Source organism: Lolium perenne, chromosome 1, assembly GCF_019359855.2.
Source record: "Lolium perenne isolate Kyuss_39 chromosome 1, Kyuss_2.0, whole genome shotgun sequence".
Taxonomy (NCBI): domain Eukaryota; kingdom Viridiplantae; phylum Streptophyta; class Magnoliopsida; order Poales; family Poaceae; genus Lolium; species Lolium perenne.
This window is the reverse complement of record NC_067244.2, coordinates 142,663,075-142,685,903: the sequence shown is the minus strand read 5'-3', so window position 1 is coordinate 142,685,903 and position 22,829 is coordinate 142,663,075. Positions and strand designations below refer to the sequence as shown.

The window sequence follows — 22,829 nt, the reverse complement described above, 5'->3', positions numbered from 1 at the left end:
GGTGAAGGTGAATGTGCCGCTGCAGAAGCCCAGACGCGTCACGGATGCTGCACACACGGCACGAGCAGCAGTCTGCTGCCGCTGCGTGCGTAGTCTGTTCGATTTTCGACGATCGCGGCCATGCGGCGTAGCATCTATCAGTTCACTAATATAAAATATTTTAGATACTTTTAAATTAGACTAAATATAAAATGAAAGGAGTGAACCTACACATTAAAAATATACTAGATACAAATAAAAGTAAGTGAACCTACAAAATAACTAAACGTCTTATAAAAATGTATGGAGGGAGTACTTTTTTTAGAGAAGTTGTCTCGTATTTACTACCATGGCGCACAAGGAAGCAAGAGAGCAACACGACTACCATGCTAGCTTGCAGGCCATGATTTGAGCCGAAAGAGGCCACATCCTAGGCTCTGCTGAGCTTGGAGTTGATGAAGGAGAATTTATGGGCAACGTTGAGTGGAACCCCAAGAGGAAGGTATGATGACCACAGCAGGAAGTTTTTCCTCAATAAGAAACCAAGGTTTATCAACCAGTAAGAGAAAAACGTTCTCTCCCGAGGTGTTGCGAACCAACTCGTGGCAGGGCGCACTGCCGGCGTCAGCAGCAACGTGGAGACCTGCACACAAACAACTAAGTACTTTGTCCCCAACTTTCAACGAGGTTGTCAAGCTCACTGGTTTTGCTGAAAACAAAGGATTAAACGAACCGTGTGGAAGAAGAATTGTTTGCAGAGAACAGAACAGAAAAATGCTGTAGAAGATTGCAATTAAAAGAAGAAGGATCGGGGTCCACAATTCACTAGAGGCGCCTCCCCAATAAAATAAATATGTTGGGTAAACAAATTACAGATGGGCAATTGACAAACAGAGATTCTACGCTAATGATTGGTGCAGAATACATGCTATGAAAGTATGCGGGCATTACAACAATATACATAGACCGTAATCCAACTGCATCTATGACTAATAATCCACCTTCAGGATTGCATCCGCGACACCCTCCAGTATTAAGTTGCAAGCAACGGACTATCGCTTTAAGCAATGTGTGTAAAGTAAACGATGAAACTACCCTTGAATAGAACACCGCTGTTTTCACCCAAGTAGCAACAGCACATCTACACCCGTAGAGAACAAGGTCATTTTCCATGGTTAAATAGAGGCATGAACCCACTATCGAGCATAAATACTCCCTCTTGGAGTCGCTAGCATCTACTTGGCCAGAGCATCTACTAGAAACGGAGAGCATGCAAGACCATAATAACATAATACATAATCTCAACCAAAGCAATCTCTCTATAAATCGGATCCACATCAAACAAACATGTAGCAATTACAAATAGATGATCTTGATCATGTTAGGCAGCTCACAAGATCCATACATGAAGCACAACAAGGAGAGGACAGTCATCTAGCTACTGCTATGGACCCATGGTCCCGTGGAGGACTACTCACGCATCACCTCGGATGAAGACATGCGATGTAGAGGCCTCCGGCGGTGATTTCCCTCTCCGGCAAGGTGCCGGGATGGAATGCAGAACCCTTCCGAACTAGGGTTTCGGTTGACGGAGGCGTCAAAACTTTTCGTGGATGGAGGCTCTCGTACCTGGGGTTTTCCCGATACGAGGAATAAATAGGCGGAAGGGCGGATTAAACGAGGCGACGAGGCGCCAGTACATAGGCCAGGCGCGGCCAAGGGTGGGGTCGCGCCTGCCCTAAGTACTGCCACGTGGCAGCTCTCCTGCGTGTGTCCTTCTGGATCCGTCTTCGTCCCAGAAAAATAAGACTCTGGGCTTTTGTTTCGTCCAATTCCGAGAAACTTTCATGTACAACTTTTCTGAAACACAAAAACAGCAGAAAACAGGAACTGGCATTGCGTTAATAGGTTAGTCCCAGAAAATGCTAAAAAGTGTGGAAAAGTGCACATTAAACATATAAGAATTGTAACAAAACAAGCATGGAGCATCAAAAATTATAGATACGTTTGGGACGTATCAGGATCGCGCAAACTTTGAAGTCGTTTTCATTAGGACAGGCCACGTCATGTGCAAAGAGAGGAAAGGCATGCACGGGGAGATGGTGGGAGGCGAAAGCGGTTTGGCACAAAATGTAGCATCAACCCCTTTTAGTTGGTCACCACCAGCGAAAGAATAAATTCATCCTCATTTCTCCTCTAGAACGGTGGCGACAGGGGCTGCTCCGACTTTGTAGATCTCTAGTGCCGGTTTTTTACTCTCTTGTCTACTGCACCGGTAACAGCAGGGCTCCTAGATCTGTGGCACCCGTTTGTCCTCTTTGTCTCCATCACCTCTTGTCCAAATTGTCTCCAGCTCCGCAGGTCATCATCATCATCAACAATGCATGCAAGAACCTATAACCACCCCCCCCCCCACACACACACACACATGCACACCACCAACACTACCTCCCGCAACCACCGTTAGCTCCTTAGCTCATTAGTTTGAGCTTAGGACAAACATATGGAGCTTATCATTCACACAGCTGCCCTTGTACTTGTGATTCAGGCCTAGACGCTTTTGATCCACCAAAGAGCTCGTCGCAACTGTAGGCCCACGGTCACATACGCTCCCATATTTGAACGCGGTAGAGAGAGTGATAAATCCGAACTACATCTAAAACAATAAAAACGATGTAGAGGCTATCAACATGCTTCGGATGAGAAGATCCCCTTTTAGCTCCCATGTGAACTTATTTAGGGGTAGTTGGTTGCTTTAAGATAGCATCCACACCTATATCAAATATCAAGTGGAAATGTTACTTCATGTTGTTGGACATGCGAGAGACTTCGAGTGATCAACAACACATGGAAGACATGTATGTTACTAGAGAGCTCAGATGAGATATGAGCAAGCCACCATCTACTCAAACTCCTACAAAGATACAATAAAGCTACCTAGGGTTTTCATATTTCAAGGTGAGAAGGTCTAGCTTGTAGTTCATGACATGATTGTATACTGAAGCCTACAAGGTCGAGATGTATTGGGACAATTTATGATACTCATGTGACCGCTAGAGTGCTCGGAATCCAATATCATGCATACATGGGGAGAAAGCACTACACCAACCAAAATGCGGTTGTCATTGTTCATTTTGAACTGAAGTTCATATATGTGTTAGCTAGATCGGAAGGATCATACCATGATGCAAGCAATATTGCGGACAACTTGGCTCCACCTAATGGGCTCAAAATCCCGGAAGGTGGGTTCTACCTAGGAGATGTTGAATATGTTTGTCACCGTTGTATTCTTACACCCATCTGGTCAACAAGCTATCATCTCAATAGTTCTCTACAACAAGGAACTATCTAGGGGTATCCAAGAACTTTTCAATATCAAACACTCTTGCCTTTTATAGTCATGATTTAGAGGGCAGTGTTGTTCCGAGGAATAGATTTAAGGTTATTTATCATAACCCACTGCATTCACCCTCTAACCAAATTAAGTTTGTTCTGGATTCTCCATAACTGGATCTTAGGCTATGGCGTTGATAAGTTTTTCCCGTAGGAGAGTGAGGTGACGCCTAACGATATTGATGTTGGCCATAGTGTCCCTCTACATGATAATCTTGCTTGGAAGAACAAGATGCGACGGTGGGATGACGAAATACGGGCTAACAGAGTACATACCAGGATCAAAGAAGAAGATCGTGATGCCATCTTCTTCTATGAACTACCCTTATTTGGGTCTATGACTGTTTTTTATTAGTAGCTATGTAATATCTTGGTGAACTAGTATTTGCTAGTAGCTAGGTAACATCGGGATGAACTGCTATTTGCTAGTAGCTAAAGCTAAAACGACGTTAATTTGTTGTTGCATGTTAGTTTCATATGATGTATGTTAGCTCGGAGTAGTCAGTGGTAAGGTCACCACTTGTGACTGTGAGAAGAGGTGACCACAACAAGCTGAATTTGTATCCTCTCAACCTCATCCGCTTTGTTGGCAACCAAATAAAGTGCACAAATAAGCGTTAAATAAAAGTGGGCGAACCAAACAAAATGCAGAGCATGACTCTAAACTTGGCCAGTAAACCAGTGTTGTGTGGAACTAATCTCTCTAGATGCCTAAAAACGTTGCGAGCAACCAAACACGCCCATTGTGTTTGTGTGAGAAGTTGGCTTGTAATCGGCAGCAATTGCTCGCGAATGAGGTATTCAATGGAATATTTGTAATTATTGTTACAAGTTCTTTTTGGCAATTGTGTAATCAAAGTGTTGATAATCATCCACATTGATCCATGGATTTTTAGATTACCCAAAGGGAAGAGGTTTCATCCTGCGTCTTCATGTTTTAATTGGACCATTTCATTAATTTCTTGTATTTTTTAAAAAATCAAGGATTTGCAATATTATCTATGGTAGAAACATAGATGTTCCAACTATTATGTAGTTTATATGAAGTTTAGCAAAAAAATGATATAATCACAATGATATAATCACAAAAAATGATATAATCACAAAGAAAGGCGGAGGGAGTACGCGGCGGGCGGCGGGCGCCGGGAAGGAGGCCGGGAGGCCTACGGTAGGCCTCCCGGCGGCCTGCGAGGATCCACGGGCGGTAGGTTGACAGACGAGAAGTGGAGGCTCGCCAGTGGGCGCATACCTGACGGACGTGGAGGTGGTCAGCGTCGTAAGCCAGGCGAGCCGATACCTCTTTCAGAAGATCGACGGGAGGGATGACCAGCCGCCGGCCATCGCGAGGAGAAGTTTCTTTTCGAAGCCAGGTTTGGATTTGGGCAAGGTGATCGCTTCTGACGAGTTCTTCTTCTTAATTTCGGCTGATAGGCTTTTATTTGAAAGCGTCAACATTTTGCCGTCCATTACCGGCCCGTAGCCGCAGGCCCGAAAATCGCGATACGAGCCCACCATAGCCTGATAGGCCCACGCTGCAGCGAGATGGCGGCGGTCGGACCTGACCTGCGGGTCTTCGTCTCCCCTGACGCTCTCCGCGCGCCATGGACGGACAGCAAGGGCGGCAGCGGCCGGAGTCCGGCAAGAACCTCATAAAGATCCCGTCCTACCAAGAGGTCTTCGGTACTACCTCCTCCTCCTCCTCGGCGCCTACCTCCTACAATCCTCCACTCCCCGCCACCGCCGGTGCCGCCGCCTCTTCGTCGTCCTTTTCCGAGGCCTTCTCCTTCCTCAAGTCCTCCGAGTTCTACTCCCCGCCCGCGCCGCCGCCGGCGCAACCCTCCACCGCCCCGAGGTACCATCTCCCTCGCCCTCTTCTCGGACTCTCCCAGTCTCAGCGACGCCTCCCTCACCTCTCATCTGACGTTCGCTTTCTTTGAACAGGCCGCCTGTGGCTAGTCCCTCCGCGGCGGCGACCCAGAGCAAGAACGCCATTCTCGTCAGCAACAGGCAGGTAACTGATTTTTTTTTCTTCTTATTACTGATGTTTCCCCCTTCCTTTCTGAGTCTTTGTTCGTTTCTTGCTTGGCAGAAAGGAAACCCGTTACTGAAGCACATCAGGAACGCGAGGTGGACGTTCGCTGACATCGTACCGGACTACGTGATCGGGCAGTCTTCGTGCGCACTGTACATAAGGTTCCAGCTCTTACCATTCTATTCTATCGGGTGGTTTCAAACTTTCAATGGGCCAATGATTACATACACATTTTCTTATGAGATGTTATAATTAAACGCTCGATTGATTTCAAACCGTAGTTCATTTTCTTGTACTAGTTTGATCTGTCGATTTGCGGGTGATGAAGGGATTTGAAAGACTATACTTGCTGCCAATCTTCACGGCTTCATATGGAACCACTTCTTTTTAGCACCCTGGCATTTCGTCTAGTGCACTACACTACCAGCCTATTAGACTATATGCTCGCAGCAGTAGTACTATGATCTTAGTGTTTTGTGTCATCTTTTGTTATTAATTATTATATCATCTTGTGTGTACTGTGAGAGTGTGAGGTAGTGGAATTGATTCTTACCTTGTAATTTTGGTGGGTGCAGTCTCCGGTACCATCTTCTTCACCCCGACTACTTGTACTATCGGATAAGAGAGCTCCAAAAGAATTTCAAACTCCGTGTCATCCTGTGCCACATAGATATTGTAAGTTTGAATCGTTCGACTCGCATATTTTGCGTTCCCCGGAAAATGAAGTTCAAGATGTCACAGAAAGTAATTTAGTAAATCCGTGTTCATATACTTGCTGATCAGGAAGATGTAGTAAAGCCTTTACACGAAGTTACAAGGACATCCCTGCTACATGACTGCACCCTTCTGTGTGGCTGGAGGTATTATTCATAACACTCTAATGTGCTGGTATTATGTAATACCCATTTTTCATTCTGTCTCATTTGTTCAGCATGTTTCTAGTTCTGCGCTATTGCATTGATTCTCTGCAAGAATAATTGTTGTAATTATAACATGATCTTGTTTATGTTCCGTTGCCTATGAATAGAACCGGGACTAGTAGAGTGTGACTCCCATCATCACATTTTCTAATGTGTGTTGAGCATTTTGCATACGAAAATTAGATTGACAGAAATGCTACTGGCTCTCCATCATGCAAACTGGGATTTTTTCAGTAATAACATGATACTGATTTGGTAGCAAAGGTTTACAAATATGTTCTCTGACCAAACTATTTTCTCTTGTAGTCTGGAGGAATGTGGCCGGTACTTGGAGACTATTAAAGTGTTTGAAAACAAGCCAGCTGACAGCATTCGTGAGCACACGGATAATGACTATTTGTCTCGGGTATGCACCCTTACAAGTACAACATGGTTTGATCTGTCTATATGATTGCTGCTCTAGGACAAGTTAGTAATACATTGAGTAATTGTGATTTACGAGTAAAAAGTTCCGCAAATTTATCAACTGCATTGATATTCATTGGCTTGTTCCAAGCATTGCAAGTGGTTTCAATAGAAAAGTTTTATCGTCCTTTTTGGTTGCCTATTAGAAATTCAGTCATTTCTTCATGTTCCAAGTATCCATTGTGTTAATAGCGATTGTTGGTTGGTATACTACTCATCCATACTTTGGTTGTGGTTTTGGCAGTTCACTCATGCTCTTACATCCATCCGGCGTGTTAACAAAACAGACGTTATCACACTTGGTTCATCTTTTGGAGTAAGTTGAAATAAGAACTGGGATTATTACAATGTCTTCCATAATGTACTGGATACTTGTTTCATAGCGAATTATGTTTTCTTACTGTAAAAAGTAGTACCATTTCACATGATGGGTTCATCCATCAAAGAATGCACAATCTAACTAAATGCATGGGTCTGAAATTTGCAGTCACTTTCTCGAATCATGGATGCTTCCATGGAAGAACTAGCTCGTTGTCCAGGAATTGGTGAGCGGAAGGTACTAAGTTTAACTTCCATTTTGTCTTATCGTGGTTCATAGGCTACCCAGCTGCGCCACTTGTTTGCATTGTTCTACTTCTACTGTTGTGGTTGGTAACATGTAGGGCTATGTTTTGCTCCATTAATTAATATGTATAGTTTGTCAAATTCTTGTAGGTAAAGCGACTTTATGATACTTTTCATGAGCCATTCAAACGAGTTACGCCCCGCCCAAACCTTGTTGTACCTGATACTCCCGACAGAGAGAAAGCGTCTGGTGGCACACCAGATGCAGCAGAAAAGCCAGGCGCATCGAAGAACAAGAAAGGCTCTGATGTTAAATCGGCCCTTACTGCTGCCTTCGCGAAGTACTCAGAAAAGATCCGCAACCAGGGCCGTGATGCAGCACATGAGGCTGGTGAAGGTACTAGCAGTTCAACCATGGAAGATGATAAGACGAACCAATTAGATTAGCGATAGGAAGTGCCAAGCTCAAATGTCCTGATGTTGTTGCAGTTGTAATATTAGCCACCTCCGTTTACTGCTCGACAAGGGTGGATTTTGAAATGAACTTGTAAGTTAGGCCTTCCCTTTTATTAACATTGTAGTTTAGACCTTCCCTTTTCTCAACATAACTTGCTGTTTTTCTTTCTTCTTTCTATGAATACTTTTTTTTCTCTGTCTGAGAACTCTTTGAGCCACCCAATAGGGCACAGGAAATTGTAATCTCAATTTGACAAAACAGTGCGATTCTTCACTGCTCTTTTTCATCAACTGAAGCGGCAATTAACAGAAAGCTTTATTTGCTTTGATCTTTGTATTGAAGGTGTGGTCAGGTCTGTTTGCCTATTTTTATTAGCATATATGTTTTGCTTTTATTTTTTTATGAGCTTATTATGTTCCGCACTTCTATTTTCATCAGCTCATGTTTCGTACTCTTGCTACAGCAGCAGATCAACACGGCCTTGCTGTCTTTGCCGAGGACCAGAACACCCCTACCTGATTGGATTGGTTGCATTGAATCAGGACCTTGCCCATTTTTCAGAATTCAGATCCACGATTTTGTGAATTTTGCACAGCCTAAACACCAAGTCTTTCGTATTACTTTTTTGCACAGTGATAGCGTACATCATTTTATACCTTTAGAATTTTCGTTCATAAATTTTGAAGCTATAAATACCACTTTCGACTTTTTGAAAAAAAGGAGCTACATGTAGCCTGAGCTCCAAAACATCACACCATACCTTACAACCAGGAGTATCTAACTTGGATGTTAAAAGTGAACATGAAGCTATGATTCAGCAAAAGTCCTCGCATGAAGCATTAAATCAGATTGACCATAAATCAGTCTCAGTACACCCTCAGGTCATCATTGGTGTACTCTACTATTTGTTCAATGTTCACTAATGACACAAATCTATTTATTTCCTAGTTTCTCCGCTGCAATTCAATTGGTGTACCAGAACCCAGATGATAAAAAATTTCAACAACAAAATTACACATGCCACTGCTGGATAAGATACTACTACAGTTTATTCTGCAATCTTCTGCATGGTGTTGGAACCAACGGGCACCCTACAACCTACGGAATAATCACAAATGTTTCAATGATAGGCATGGCCATAACAGGGGAATACACATGACCGCAATATTTATGACCACTAAAACCCATTGAAAATATTAAACCGGAAAAGAAGCTAAATGAAAACTAATATACACACTGATGGCAACAAGCCAAAGGGCATGTCAACCTTCAAAGAACTTTTTTTTTTGCTTTCTTCTGAGAGCACTTGCTTGGCGATAGTTTATACGAACATTCTCTTTTACAGAACTCATCATCAGGGGCAATTAGCCAAATCTTGATGCGACAGCCAAGAGCAGGTACTCATATCAGTTGAACATTTCGGTAGTTATGTTTTTTTTTTCAGTTCTCCTTTTGAAGAAAGTTGTTATGTCTCTATGATGTCCTCATCCCTAATGTCTTCTATTTCTTCTCTGCAGTACAACGCGTTTAGCTCTTGCTGCAACTGAAAACGATGCAGCCAAAAACATCATGAATAAATGAAAGGCAGTACAAATGACAGCTAATAAATGACTAATGTAGCCACCAACATTAGTACACGTGCCAAACTAAAAGAAATATTGGTACCAACCTGAACATGCTTTAGCTTGGCTGAAATCAGTTCATCAGTCAAAGTAATCATTCTGCAGAAGAAAGGGCAATTATTAATTTTGCTCATTCAGTGATCCAAAGCCTGCGTCGCTTAAAAAACTATCCTCTGCAGTGTATGCATAGGTTCAGAATAAAAATTATAGAGGATCTAGCTAAGAAAATAAGATTAATTCTATCTGACGACAACCGCCAAATCAGCATCTCCAAGATTAGATACGACAGAACCCATAATACCACACTATGTACCAGATGAAAACATGCAAGGGTGTGTTAGGTTTGGTTCCCTGAATATCCCTGCCAAAAAAAAATCCAACAGGTTTTGGTCATTGTTTGGTTTGTTTTTCGAGAAAACGCAAAGGACCTTTGCGTTTCATTTCATTGTTTGGTTTGTAGCCAAAACTTTGGCTCCAATGGATGTCCACACCCCTCTCACTCACAGGTTCTTGCCAAATAGTTGGCCAAATATGGGCGGATGATTCCTTGACCGAAAAATTGGCAAGCCAGCTCTTGCCAAATATTTGGTAGGGTTACGGTGGGCACCAACCAAACACACCCTAAATATGCCAGAGCTGTTGCCGAAATGTGTTGGTGGATTATTTGTGACATCATTTGCAGGGTAGTGTGCTTACCTAGATTGGAGTTCTGAAATTTTAACAAGTAATGAGCGCTCTTTCTCAGTATTAGCTGTTTCAACCTGCCAAACAATAGGAAGACTGTCTCAATGATAACAAGCTATCTTGGGAGAACCGCTATTATCAGGTAAGGGTAACCTTATCCATACAACAAATCATACACCAGATTACTGCTTACCACTGTCTCACTCTCCATAGTTTGGACTTGTGATGACATTCCAGACTGTGCACCTGAAGGAAAACATGAGATTTATAGATATAACCAAAGATGTAAGGAGAACTCAATAGCGAGAAGGGAAAACAAAAATACCGTCAGCTTTCTCATTCTGTTGCATGCTACTTAGTAGATTAACTATCAGATCCTGAGGTAAGGAAATACAAAATTGGTTAATGTCTTCTTATATAATTGTCATGTACATTCGTATGCATGTTAAAGCTTCCTCCATACTTGCTGAAGCGTAGTCTGTTGCACGAGGTTCTCAAGGTGGGGAATGAGAATCGACGATGATACCGAGCTATTGCAGAGTTCCTTTAGATGATGACTGTTAGACTGTAGCATTCATGCATCAAGAAAATCTGATCAGCTATAACAGAAGTTGCAAAAGGGAAGGAAATGCTATACAGGTATCTCTAAGGTTCATTTCCATTTTGAAAGACAAATACAGTGTGCCTATAAGGTGCATAGTATTCATTTATCGGCTAAAAGGAAAATATTTTCTCAGGGTTTCTTTAAGAAATTGAAACTGAGCTAATAAACCTGAGATAGAAGAACTATACCATTGGTTTGGCGTTCACAATCCAATCACCAACACTTGCAGATTTTCTTAGCTGTATACCCTAACAAAGAAAGGTATTTAATCACGAATATACGACTGTCATGTAGTACTATTAAATAGTCTAGACTGCAGCTATGGTCTGAATATAGCCTGCTCATACTAATGTTCATAACAATCTTACATGAGGTGATTTGCGTGAGATGCTACTCAATGGAATTTCCTGAACCTGTAGAGTAAGGATTTAATATAAAAAACAAAGTAACTCTGCTCAGTAATATCACCTTAAGTAATCCCCCAAATTCACTTACCTTTGCAAGATCGACGTTCTCAGATGTCACAGAAAAGCGGCCTTTAATATGCACCACGTTGCGTTTAGATTTATCTCCCAATGAATCTACATATCCTACAATGGTTAAAAGAAACTCCTTAAGTACTATTCATCCAAAAATCACACAACCCAACGCAAAATCAATGTTCGAAGGCCGCACTTACAGGAGAACTAAATAAGCACTCATATAACCTTACACTAATGCTAGTTCAAAAAATTGACATCTACAGGGAGGTCGTCTATGGAATTGTACCTCCTGAAGATCGAATGGGAGCGGAGAGACTGTTTGCAGAGGCACGAGTTGGCAATGATAATGGACCACTAAGATTTGCAGCTCTTCTAGTATCACTTCCATGTTTCTCAGATAATGCTGGAGCAGTTGCATCCCTGTCGTACCAATGAAGAGCAAAATTAACCTCAAAGGTAAGAATCTCATTACGGGGCCTAAATCTTACGATCTGACAACCCTAAATTTTGAATCCATACAAACCTAGATAGGATCTAGATTTGGTACAATCTTTACATTTAGGAAGGATCATAGTCGCATTTCTTCATTTAGGTACAATCAGAACATTCTACTCATCCTAGTAAGCAACATTGTAACTATAAGAAACTACTTGAACATGTCCTATTTGTGAAGCTTCAGCAGGACTATAGACTACTAATTGGAATGCAACCTTGTAAAGTAAAGCCCTCTAAAAATATAATAAAAAATGTATCATCCTTATTGCAAACTAAAGAACATCAAGTAAAATACAACAGATGAGCTCATCAAAACTGTCAAGTAGATGTAGGCCTCTAAAAACTGTGATTCTAGTTAGTCATTGAGCTGTTATGCACGCCTGGATCAATGACGGAAACGATGAAGTGTTCTTCAAACAAAAAAAAAATCAGAATAAGGGTGCTGAGGAAAGATGTTTAACATATAACAGACCTTTCAAAACCGTGGCTCCTTTCAGTCGTCGAGCTATTAACAGCACTTTCCATTGGACCACTATAACTCTGTTGTTTCTGTCCAACATTACTTCTCCAATATTTTGACTCTGGATCCTTCTTTGATGTAGATGGCAATGAATCATTTTCTAATCTAGAATTTTCATATCCATTTGGGATCCTTCTACAATCAGAATCGCTCATAGCAAACTTGATAACTGGATATGATACAATGCCCATCGCATCTGAGATTGCTGTACATGTCAATTCACTGAAATATAACAGAAGACGTTACATTCCACCATCAATGATGTGCAGAAACACAAGAGATTGACATCATTAAGGTTTCCTAGCAAAGATAAACATCGTTACTGTCCCTTCTATCCACTTTGATTAACTGAATTGTATCAATCAACCAGTACACATTTCTAAATACATTTATCACCAGAATAATTTGCTGCAGTCAGAAGTTATTTACATTTACAGCTGATGGATAATATCAAGAAACAGTTTGAAATAAACTCAACAACGTATTTTGCTTAACCTGCGGTAATTTTCAATTGCAGACGATGATACAATGCCCATCGCATCTGAGATTGTTGTACATGTCAATTCACTGAAATATAACAGAAGACGTTACATTCCACCATCAATGATGTGCAGAAACTCAAGAGATTGACATCATTAAGGTTTCCTAGCAAAGATAAACGTCGTTACTGTCCCTTCTATCCACTTTGATTAACTGAATTGTATCAATCAACCAGTACAAATTTCTAAATACATTTATCACCAGAATAATTTGCTGCAGTCAGAAGTTATTTACATTTACAGCTGATGGATAATATCAAGAAAAAGTTTGAAATAAACTCAACAACGTATAGCAATTCTTTTGCTTAACCTGCGGTAATTTTCAATTGCAGAAGATGACTGTCCCAAAGGGTTCCGAGAATATGAATCCTGCTGGCAGAACAAAAAAGAACTGTTACAACAGAAAATCAAATAGTATTTGTTTTTCTTCATATAGTAAAATTAGCAAGTTAGAAAAATAAAACTATGTTGCACCTAGGTAGCACAAGGTGCATTTCTTATATTTGCTAGCAGCAGATCTGTCTAGATACACGCAGAAAGATGCTGAAGGATAAATGGGGAATCAAGTAAAGATGTTAGCATGGTATTAAGTCTTGGTTTTCCTCCCCAATTTGGCAAAACAGACACAACTCACGGCGAGATAACAATTTTCAGGGACATCCCAAATTTCTTTGCAACAGTTTGATCGTGTATCACAAAGAGTGTGGCACAAATTGAGATGGTTATGTTTGGACAGAAAGAAAATAAAGGAGGGTGATATGAAGATTTAAGCTATTGCAGAGTTCTACTGAATGACGGACAATATGCAAAATTTATAACATTCTGCATACTTGGAAAGCAACTTTGAAGCTTTCCAAAGAAAGGATTGTCAAATGACTCTTGCGTGAAGAAAATATAGTAAAGAATCTAAAATACCTTTTCAACATCAATGGTTCTTGAAGCATCATTTTCTTTTATTTCAGATGGTTCATCATCATAAATCTGAAAACTTAGGCAGCTTAATAATAAGGCAATTAAGGAGTGAAAAAGTAAGCTACAAGGAAAAACGAACAAGTGAACTTTACCAGTGATGCTTGAGCCTTGAGGTCTTCAATATCGAAGTGCCACGCACTAACACCTCGTTGGTATTCGCTCTGTTGGAAACCAATAGAGCATGAAAATAGTTAAGTTGATTGAAGGATGATTTGACAACCATGGTTACTGAAAAGGACAGTAATGGCAGTTCACGGTGTACATGATATTTCTCTCAAACAGATTCTCTATTACTTATTTCATGAACCTTGTAATCAAAAAAATGTTGACTAATTATAGGGAATAATAAATGTGATCTCCCACAGAATTTTACAGCGAGAGAAAATACATTTGTTGCAGATACACATGAGAATTTATGGAACGGTTGTATGAGGTACACAAGTGAAGGTGCGGAAGATCTGCAGAGCATAAAAGACTAAAAGTTCTCTATGTTCTAGGGTCCTGACTCCCCTAGTGCCAGAAGCCTATTTTACAGTTGTTCTCAGTTTTCAACACAAAATGTCCCGTTCTGGACTTCATTATTGTTACAGTAAACACTGCAGCTGTTCTTTTACAAACAGGTCTTATTATAAGATAGTAGCATTTGATTCGTCATAAATAAACATGGTATTATACCTTGCTCAGTTCATATGTAGTACTACACACCGATTAATCATGAGTTCTGTGCAATGTGCGCCATATGACACATATAACATGCATTATAGTAGACCTCACTTTCGAAGGCAGCGCTGATGAACAATCGTTACTAAATATAATTCTAGCAACGATGCAGTAGGTACTACGCCTTGCTCAGTTGATAAATAAACAAGTTGATCTAGTATGTTCTACAGCAAGTCAATGGGAAATCATGGAATAACTGGAATCTGTAACAGGAAGTAGATTTCAAACATACATGGACCAAACAGAGACGGTAAACAAATATGAAGGGTTTATATAACAAACCAGGGAAAGTGCCTCCTGCTCAGAAGAAGGCATTTTCTTCAAAGCCAATTGCGCTGCATCTTTAAGCTGGAAATAAGAAAGGTTGCAGATGAAATAAAATGTTTCGATTACTAAGACAAAAAAGCAGAAGGAAAATAAGTACCTGGAGTGCTTTTACACGGTCCCATAGAGGAGGCAGATCAGTTAAGATGCCTTTCATTGTCAATTCTGGAGGTTTTGCACTTTTGAAAAATGAATGCTTGAGCAACTTTTCAGCCGTCGGCCTCTTTGTTTGATCTTTCACCAGGCACATTGCAACCATCTCTTTAAATGCCTGATCACAGATGAAAATGCTTCATTAAAAGGTAAACTAGTTTTGTAACCACATAAATGGTCCAAACTCCAAAGCCAAAACTTAGTGGAAAGGATCAAACCTACCTTCGAAAATCTTCTGTCTCGGTCATAGTCAAGCCCAGGTGGCGCATTCTGGAGAGTCATGAGAAGAACCTGTAGTGTTTAAGGAAACAATTTTGATAAACATGAGGATATGCATGGATCCCTTGTCAAGTATAAAGTTATAAAGTGGAGCCACCAGATGGTCTGACATGGACAATGTAAATCAAATACATATAAATGTGCAGAGTATATTTTTATGGACAATGTATGAGGACTGCAACAAGCCACTGGCCCATAATTATGGATAATTTAGTCATTATACAAACTCATAAACTACCACAATTATCCAAAACAGAAAATTCACATGAATGATTAATTATGTTATTTCGCACAAGATGAAACTAAACCATTACTTTCATAGGGGGGTACTTCGAAAATGGAGCATGGCCATGCGCTAGTTCAAGTGCAGTGATTCCAAACGACCATATGTCAGCTCTGCACAAATGATGGAGATTATTATTAGTCCATCTCAGTTATTAAATAACATACCAAAAAAGCATTAGGGTGCTGAATATTGACAGCCATTTAAGTCAATATGAAATATAAGTTTCACAGGAAATGGCTTTACGAAGTTTTCCTTTCTTGGGGTACCAAAAGCAAGCAAGACATTGTTCTGAAATATGACACAAAAGCCCAAATCCCAGGAAGTGCTGGCTGGACTAAAATGAGATTAAAAAAAAGTGTTGACATTTAGTAGATACAGTATCCTCATTATATTATGGATTTGTAATTCCTAGTGGGAAGGGTAACCACATCCTGTGCTATAAGAAGCGTGATAAAGGAGTTTTAAAAGTTAAGGATCCCTATGAGAGAAAGTACCAATGTCAGGTTATTATCACTTTCAGAAATGCAATTGTAGCGAACTTCATTTTTTGCTTCAATGGTGATTATTGCTGATGTGAATAATGGCAGTGGATCCATAGAGAAAAAGAATAAGTACCCAAAGGTACAATGTGCAGGAGTCCAAGGTGAATACAATGGTGGTCTTTTTTTACATCAAATCAAACAGCGAACGTGGTTCCTAAAATGCATTCGTTACCAAAAGGGGTCAAAACATTCTTGAAGGTGAATACATATATGTGCACAATTAGCTAACATACTTGAAGTTGTATCCAGTGCCTGGCTGGAGCACTTCTGGAGCCATCCTAAGAGATAAAAATAGATACAAAAAAGGGGTCAAAACACTCTCATGTCTATAGTATTAATTTGATCCGTAGCATCAAAATACAAGAATGCACTTACCAGCATGGTGTTCCAACAAATGTGTTCCTAGATCTTTGCCTATCACCTCTATCAAACATGCAAGCAGAAACTCCAAAGTCCCCAAGCTTCACTATACCAGCACTATCAATAAGGATGTTACCGGCCTACATGGTGTCATATTGAGCAAAATTAAAGAATGGTGACAAATAACATCAAATTGCTATAAGATTTAGACAGAAATCTTGTATTGAAGCTAACCTTGACGTCACGATGGATTTGTCCTTGCCTGTGAAGATACTCCAGAGCCTTAAGTGTTTCTTTTAGAATTGACGCAATAACAGGCTCCTCAAAGCCCTCAGGATATGCAATCTTCATCAGGTGTAAACATGAACCCTCTGTCATGAATGGCATTATCACCCAAAGACTGTGCTCCACGACAAACGAGCAGTAAGCTCTGATGACATTCGGATGATCTATCAAACTCATTATTTGAGCCTCCCTTTGTACTTCATCCTGCAAGTGATAAACATTTGTGAGGTGTGAATTCATTGTGTAGCTTTATGACAAGAAACGGTGAAAGTAATAACATTTCACATAAGCTAAGCATAATACAATATCCCCCCCCCCCCCCCCCCTCCCCCAAAAAAAAAATCTCACAGTAATATCATGTTCCACTTTCTTAAAATAGCACCCCAAAAAAAGAAAGTGCTAGAACGGAAGGTTACGTCATAAATATAAGAGGTGACGATTGAGCTTTGGCTACCCTAATACTTGAGTTTGTTGCCATAATTGTATCGTGATGGTTACTATCATGTAGAGATGTCTAATAAAGAAATCCTCCAAAACCTGCCAAAATGAGCAATACCAAATATACTGCAGCAGTAGGAAAATCCGATACTCGCGTCTATCTATGAGTCCGAGTCCCCGTCGGAGCAGCCCCGTGTGCAATTTTAAGCATCTACCTCTCCCCAGGAGATTTCTGCCGGTGACGTTGCGATGACCCATACTCACCTTGCAAGCCACCAGGTTCATACATTGGCAAAATAAAATCGCTCAAAGCTTGCTGTTACAGACTCCAATTTCTTTTAACCACTGTACAGCCGCTCTAAGAACTAAAATGCATGCATATACAGGACTAATCATTTCAGCACGCCTTAGCAACAACGAGATGCTAAATAATCACTAGTGGGCATTGCGTAAACGAAAAATCCTATATCAAGTGCGCCCAACAGGACGTTCGACAGGCGAAATACTAGCGCGATCTCCGAAGCTACCGAATCAACAGGATCCGCTCCAATCGAGCAACGGATCTCTCGCTAGATCATACAGCGGAGGGCGAACCCAGCAGCGGAGCCCTAGGAGAGCAGGGAGGTACGAGGGGGACGAAACGGATGCTCACGATGTTATTGTTGAGCTGGTCGAGATCCAGGCACTTGACGGCAATGGTCGCGTTGCGGGGGAGGAAGACCGCGCGGAACACGACGGCGTGCGCGCCGTACCCGACCTCCTCCATGAGACGGTAGTCGCTGGGGTTCACCGTGAACGCCGGGGGCGCCGCGGCAGCCGCCGGGCGCTTGAAGCTCCCGTTCCTGCCCATGGCCCCCCCCTGGCGAGTCGCTGCCTGCCGGCGGCAGCACCCGCTCGTTCTGCTGCCCTCGCGATCGCCGGAGCTCCCTCCCGACGCCCCGCCGCCGCGGAATCGGTGTTTGACCAGTGCCTCCCGTGCTGAGCCGGGAGGAGAGAGAGAGAGCCGACGCTGGAGAGAGAGAGAGAGGGGTGCTGGAGGAAGAGGAAGAGGAGATAGCGAACGGAAGGACGCTTAACAAACGAGGTCGTAAAGGGTTGCAAAATAATGATTTCGGCGGTGACGTGGAGGGGCTGGGCGGCGCCGTGGGGGCGACCTGCCGGTAATGAGAGTCGATGACCAGTGGGGGCCAGTTTGTGTGGGGACTGGGTGTCAGTGGGTGAGGTAGGGAGTGGCGGTGAGGGAGAAGCGTGCGGCCGACTGCCTGTTAGATCTCCGCCTCCCAATGCTGTTTCTTCCGAGCGGATCGTCTGCGGGAAGGACTAGTGTGTACGGATTTTTAACAACAAATCCATAAATAACAGAGGAGGATAAGGAAAAGGGGCATGCTAAGCGTCCTTCGGCATGGATACCCGAAATCCCCCGTCGGTTAGGGCGCGCGAAACCGTTGGATCAAAAGGGGGAACACCCCGACTAAATCGGCACTTGCATGTCCTCTTACCCTAGAAAATGTCACCTTCTTCTAGAGCTCCAGCGAGACCTCGCTGACTAGCATCGTCGATGATGACCGCTCGCCGTAGCACCGCCATCCATCACTTGTAGCTTCCCCACGATCAGAGGCATTCCCCATACTCAGAGTGGCATCGCCGTCCACGGTTGGCATCAGCGCCCCAACTTCGGCTAGTAGCACCGCAACCCAACGCCTTCCAACACCGTCAACCGTTGCTAGCGGCACCACCGACCGCTAGAACTAGCATCGCCGCCCTTCCACTGAAGCACCTCGGCTCCAGCTGGTAGCACCTCCGCCACCACTTGCAGCATTGGTGACCACCACTAGTAGCATCGTGGAGGACGTTGCCGGCGAAATGGGAGGAAGAAAGGTTGGGAAGTAGCGAAATGCCACATCGTACGAGAGAGGAATGGCAGACGCGCTTGGCTGGCAAAGGAATGACGTCGACGGCGAACAAGAGAGGAATGACATAGGCGTGTGAAGAGAGCAGCGGGGGGGCGTTGGAGAGATACAAAGGTAGAAGAAGACCATGTGGGACAAAATGAGTGAACGGGAGGAGGCGATGTGAATAGATAACGTAGGAAGTGGGCCTGCCTCTTTTCCTTCTGCCATGATGAGGGGCACGTGGCGTGCGGCTAGCATCGAGGATGCAGAGGTGTCATCCCCGATGGACCAGTAGAATTTCCCTAGAATGGAGGTGAGCAAGATAAGGTTAGCTCGATTCACATTAAAAAACAAGTGAGCTCCATTTGTGTTGAGCTAGAATTCAAGTAGGTGAGTCAACTCATAGTAGATTTGAAATTATCTCGAACTATTCTCTAGCAAGATAAAGTAGTCAAAATCGGTGACCCAAGTGTTACACAAACAATAATTTCCGCACGTGTTAGGCCACAAGAACCACAAAAAAGAAACATGGATCATAAACATGGAATATATTAAATGTGATAGAATCTTGGTTTCAAATTTTTGGACAAAAAGCGAGTACGAATTATAAGGAAATATGCCTTATAGGCTATAGCCTAATGATGACATAAAAAAGCCATATGGCATGCATCTATCTAATGTAATTTTTTTAAACATGAAACAGCCTCAAGAGGCTTAGAAACTGCAATTAAAAAGGGTAGGTACACAATTACATGGAGGCCCTTTGGCATCTGGAACCTAAAATTTGAAGATAAGGCCTCCAACTTTACATACAGGACCCTAGCACAATAAAAAAAAGCAATCAGGTGCCTGGGAACCTTCTCTGCCGCCCTCGTCGGCGACCTCAAGGCGCAGGGAACGTCGAGGATGGAGATAAAGATGCTCGTGATGATCTCGTTGCCGACGGATAATCGAAGCCGCCGTCCACCTCGACGCCTCTGGGGACAAACCACTTGGGGGCGAAGCAATGTTGAGCTCCAGCGCTTGGTTCCAGAGAGGGCCTCCACAGTGGGGGTTGAAGACGGGGCACCATTTCTGCCAAGGATCACGGTGGCTAACCAGGACACTGTGTGTTTCGCACAAAGAAAATTAACCAACGCAGCTCCAAGATTAATGAAAGGGGGACAGAGGAAGTAATGGCGGACGAGTCAAACCACCACCATGGATCTGGCAGAGGAGCGAGGGCATAAGCACCGCCACCCTTGTTCTCACACCTTCGTCGTCATCATCATGATCCTGAGGGGGAGAAGGGAAGGCGAAACCAGAGGAAGAGCCAGATCCACACTCTTATTTTTTTGTCATGGGGGAGAAAAACCTACCAGCTACGAGAAAAAAAACAAAGCCAAACCCCCACCCACCCATCGTCGGTCACCATGCCCGTCACGCGACAGGAGGGAGAGGGGCCGACGAGAAGATCTGAAGGGAGCAAGAATGAGATCCACTAGGGGTAAGTCTCCACCATGGTAGCCGCTCCATTGGGCACTATCTAATGTATTCAAGTGTTGCATTCCCAAATGAGGGAGGTAATATTTTTTTTAAAGGAAAACACTTCACTTCATCCAGATGATTCATATTTCGTACCTCCGCCTCCCGCGGTTGCCACGTGCCCCACATACCATGTTAGACGTATGCGTGGGCCCGTACACTAGAGCCTTATTTCCTCCCATCCACACATTCTCTCTCCCCACTCATTCTCCGCCTCTCGTGTCTCTCCCCACAAACACGTCACTACAATGTAGATTCAGAACTCACGCCGCCCAACCAACTCCCCCGCCATGCGCCACCACACCCTAACCACACATCGTCGACCCAAATCCTTTCCACACCCTCTCTCTCTCTCTATGTTCTCATCCGCCTCCCTTGCGCCCAGTCGATGAAATCCCAAAGTTCTCTATCTCTTGCGTTTCTCCCCACAAACACGATCCAGAACTCGCTTCGCCGCAACCAGCTCCTTCTCCATGTGCCGCCAATTTCCCAGCCAAGCGCCACCGCGCCCCAGCCACACATCGTCGGCCCAAATCCCTTCCGCCCCTTCTTTCTCCCTCTCTTCGTTCTCATCCGCCTCCCTTGCGCTTAGGCGATGGAATCCCAAAGTGGTTCCGCCCTACTCCTCTTGCCGGCTCCCGCAGTTGCAAGCGACTACCGGGGGATCTAGAAGCGGAGGGCGGCCAATCGATGATGCAAGGTGGCGCCTCCCGCCGGCGACGATGCTGCAAGTGGTAGGTGTAGTTGGCAATAGCCAGGGTGCTGCAACGAATCACGGTGGTGCTGTTGGCGGGGCAGTGGGGGAGGGGAGGGGTCGATCCCCCGTGGTACTCTCAGCGCGGTCCATTTTTTTTTGAAGTGTGTATAAATAGGCCATGCCACACGTAGACACCGTGCAGCCGATGAGGCACAGAGGATCCCCACCCCAGTTCCGGGCCAGCGGCCGCGTGTTGTGCCTGGCAGCGCGCAACTCGCCAAGCGGCGGCTACACGCCCACCGCTACCAAAGATAGCCGCGGCCAGGACGCCAGGTACCACGGTCCAGGACGAACGCCGTCACAACGAACTGCAAACGGCAAAAAACCAATACGCAAGGAGCGTGGCGGCACTCGTGCTCGCTCTCGTCCGCGGCGCGATCCTGGGCAGGCTCTGCCGCTCTGGCTATAGCGGTAGGGCGCGGCCGCGAGCGGGGGCGGTGTGGGGTCGCGTGACGCGCGGGCGGCCGCCCTGGTTGTCTGCTTGTCCCCGTGGACGGGGAGCGGCGCCATGTGCGGTGTGCGGTGTGCGGCGAGGCTTTTCTTTTCCTTGGCGTGGGTGCGGGGGCAGCAGAATTATTGCGTAGACCTCCCTCCCTGATTATAGTTAGCGTGGTGGGATGGTTTGGTGGGATTGATTAGTGACCCCGTTGACAAGGAGTGGGCATTTCTTTGATTTGATCTTACGGAGGCAGTACGTGCTAGCAAACTGTGACATTATTGCTTTCTTGCTGCTGATGGAATCATGGCGTGCATCATGTGCAGTCCCTCCTCGATTGTTGCTTCTCAGCGTAGAGGGGCATTCTTTTTTAAGAGTTTGTCCTCAAAACTTTACATATAAAAGGGGGAAATATTACTGAGACACCACACTAGTGTGTTCCAAAGAAAGAAACACCACGGCTGTTGCAAGCAGCGAGGCACACCATCTTCGGGCTAGCATCCTCGCTCTAGAGCATCCACATCGTCCCGGCCCCCGACGTCGATGTGGAGAGCGATGAGCCAACAACACACCGAGAAACTGATCCCGCCAGATCTAAAGAATAACGAGAAGATCAAGCTACCGATCTGAACCACCGACAACCACACGTTGCCATTAGCTCTTAACCCACCGTGAAGGCCGCCGCCGGTGTGGGAATGGAGTTAAGGCGGATTTATTCTCTCGAGCACCTATCCCACCACCCAAACGACACACCAACAAATAAACCCTAACCATAACTACTAGGCCAAAAGAAAGGAAGAACGAGCCCCCTACCTCCTGCCGCCGGAATGGCAAGCGGAGGGAGAGAGGACCTAGCGAAGCGCAACATGTGCGAGAGAGGAGCTTCGGTATTTTCTCAAGCACGGGTGCAATTAAGTACTTTCTGGGTCCGCAAATAAGCGATTTCGATTTGTATTGGTTTGTATATAGATAAATTTATGTCACCTATTTCGAACGGGATCCAGTACGTGGAATCTCTTTGATTTTTGACATTCTATATCGTACATTTAGAACGAGTTTGGGGGAATGCATGCATGTGCTTGCTCCCTTTCACGAGGAGGACGAT

General features: G+C 43.9%; 2 protein-coding genes across 6 annotated transcripts; one reads left to right on the top strand and one right to left on the bottom strand.

Moving 5' to 3' along the window:
• The first annotated feature begins 4,906 nt into the window (after positions 1–4,906).
• LOC127306451 (DNA excision repair protein ERCC-1) lies at positions 4,907–8,138 on the top strand. The gene is made up of 9 exons (XM_051337094.2): positions 4,907–5,224; positions 5,314–5,383; positions 5,462–5,565; positions 5,980–6,079; positions 6,188–6,264; positions 6,631–6,730; positions 7,034–7,105; positions 7,277–7,345; positions 7,504–8,138. The coding sequence occupies exons 1-9, from the start codon at positions 4,974–4,976 to the stop codon at positions 7,798–7,800; spliced, it is 1,140 nt and encodes a 379-aa protein (XP_051193054.1). The 5' UTR covers positions 4,907–4,973; the 3' UTR covers positions 7,801–8,138.
• Positions 8,139–8,777: 639 nt separating this feature from the next.
• On the bottom strand, positions 8,778–18,168 carry LOC127306418 (uncharacterized). 5 transcript variants are annotated; one of them, XM_051337072.2, is made up of 23 exons: positions 17,768–18,168; positions 16,627–16,881; positions 16,408–16,532; positions 16,266–16,310; positions 15,519–15,600; positions 15,148–15,216; positions 14,873–15,043; positions 14,731–14,796; positions 13,821–13,889; positions 13,672–13,737; positions 13,067–13,128; positions 12,713–12,784; positions 12,170–12,439; positions 11,489–11,622; positions 11,216–11,310; positions 11,089–11,133; positions 10,909–10,959; positions 10,580–10,681; positions 10,442–10,493; positions 10,310–10,362; positions 10,129–10,193; positions 9,480–9,531; positions 8,778–9,353 (listed from the first exon to the last, which is right to left on the bottom strand). In XM_051337072.2, exons 1-23 carry the CDS (start codon positions 17,963–17,965, stop codon positions 9,276–9,278), a joined length of 2,277 nt encoding a protein of 758 aa, XP_051193032.1. In that variant the 5' UTR covers positions 17,966–18,168; the 3' UTR covers positions 8,778–9,275. The 5 variants fall into 5 exon arrangements, with proteins under 5 accessions (XP_051193032.1, XP_051193016.1, XP_051193023.1 ...); XM_051337056.2 differs by having other exon boundaries at positions 10,909–10,968; positions 17,768–18,167; XM_051337063.2 differs by having other exon boundaries at positions 10,909–10,968; positions 13,067–13,125; positions 17,768–18,167.
• Positions 18,169–22,829: the final 4,661 nt, after the last annotated feature.

Coding starts and splice junctions, on each gene's coding strand:
- LOC127306418 (XM_051337056.2), bottom strand. CDS start 17,965: ATGGGCAGGAACGGGAGCTTCAAGCGCCCGGCGGCTGCCGCGGCGCCC. Junction 13,738..13,820: donor TCAAGGCTCAAGCATCACTG/GTAAAGTTCACT, acceptor CTAAGTTTTCAG/ATTTATGATGATGAACCATC. Junction 12,440..12,712: donor GCAATTGAAAATTACCGCAG/GTTAAGCAAAAT, acceptor GTTATATTTCAG/TGAATTGACATGTACAGCAA.
- LOC127306451 (XM_051337094.2), top strand. CDS start 4,974: ATGGACGGACAGCAAGGGCGGCAGCGGCCGGAGTCCGGCAAGAACCTC. Junction 5,384..5,461: donor TTCTCGTCAGCAACAGGCAG/GTAACTGATTTT, acceptor CTTGCTTGGCAG/AAAGGAAACCCGTTACTGAA. Junction 6,265..6,630: donor ACCCTTCTGTGTGGCTGGAG/GTATTATTCATA, acceptor TTTCTCTTGTAG/TCTGGAGGAATGTGGCCGGT.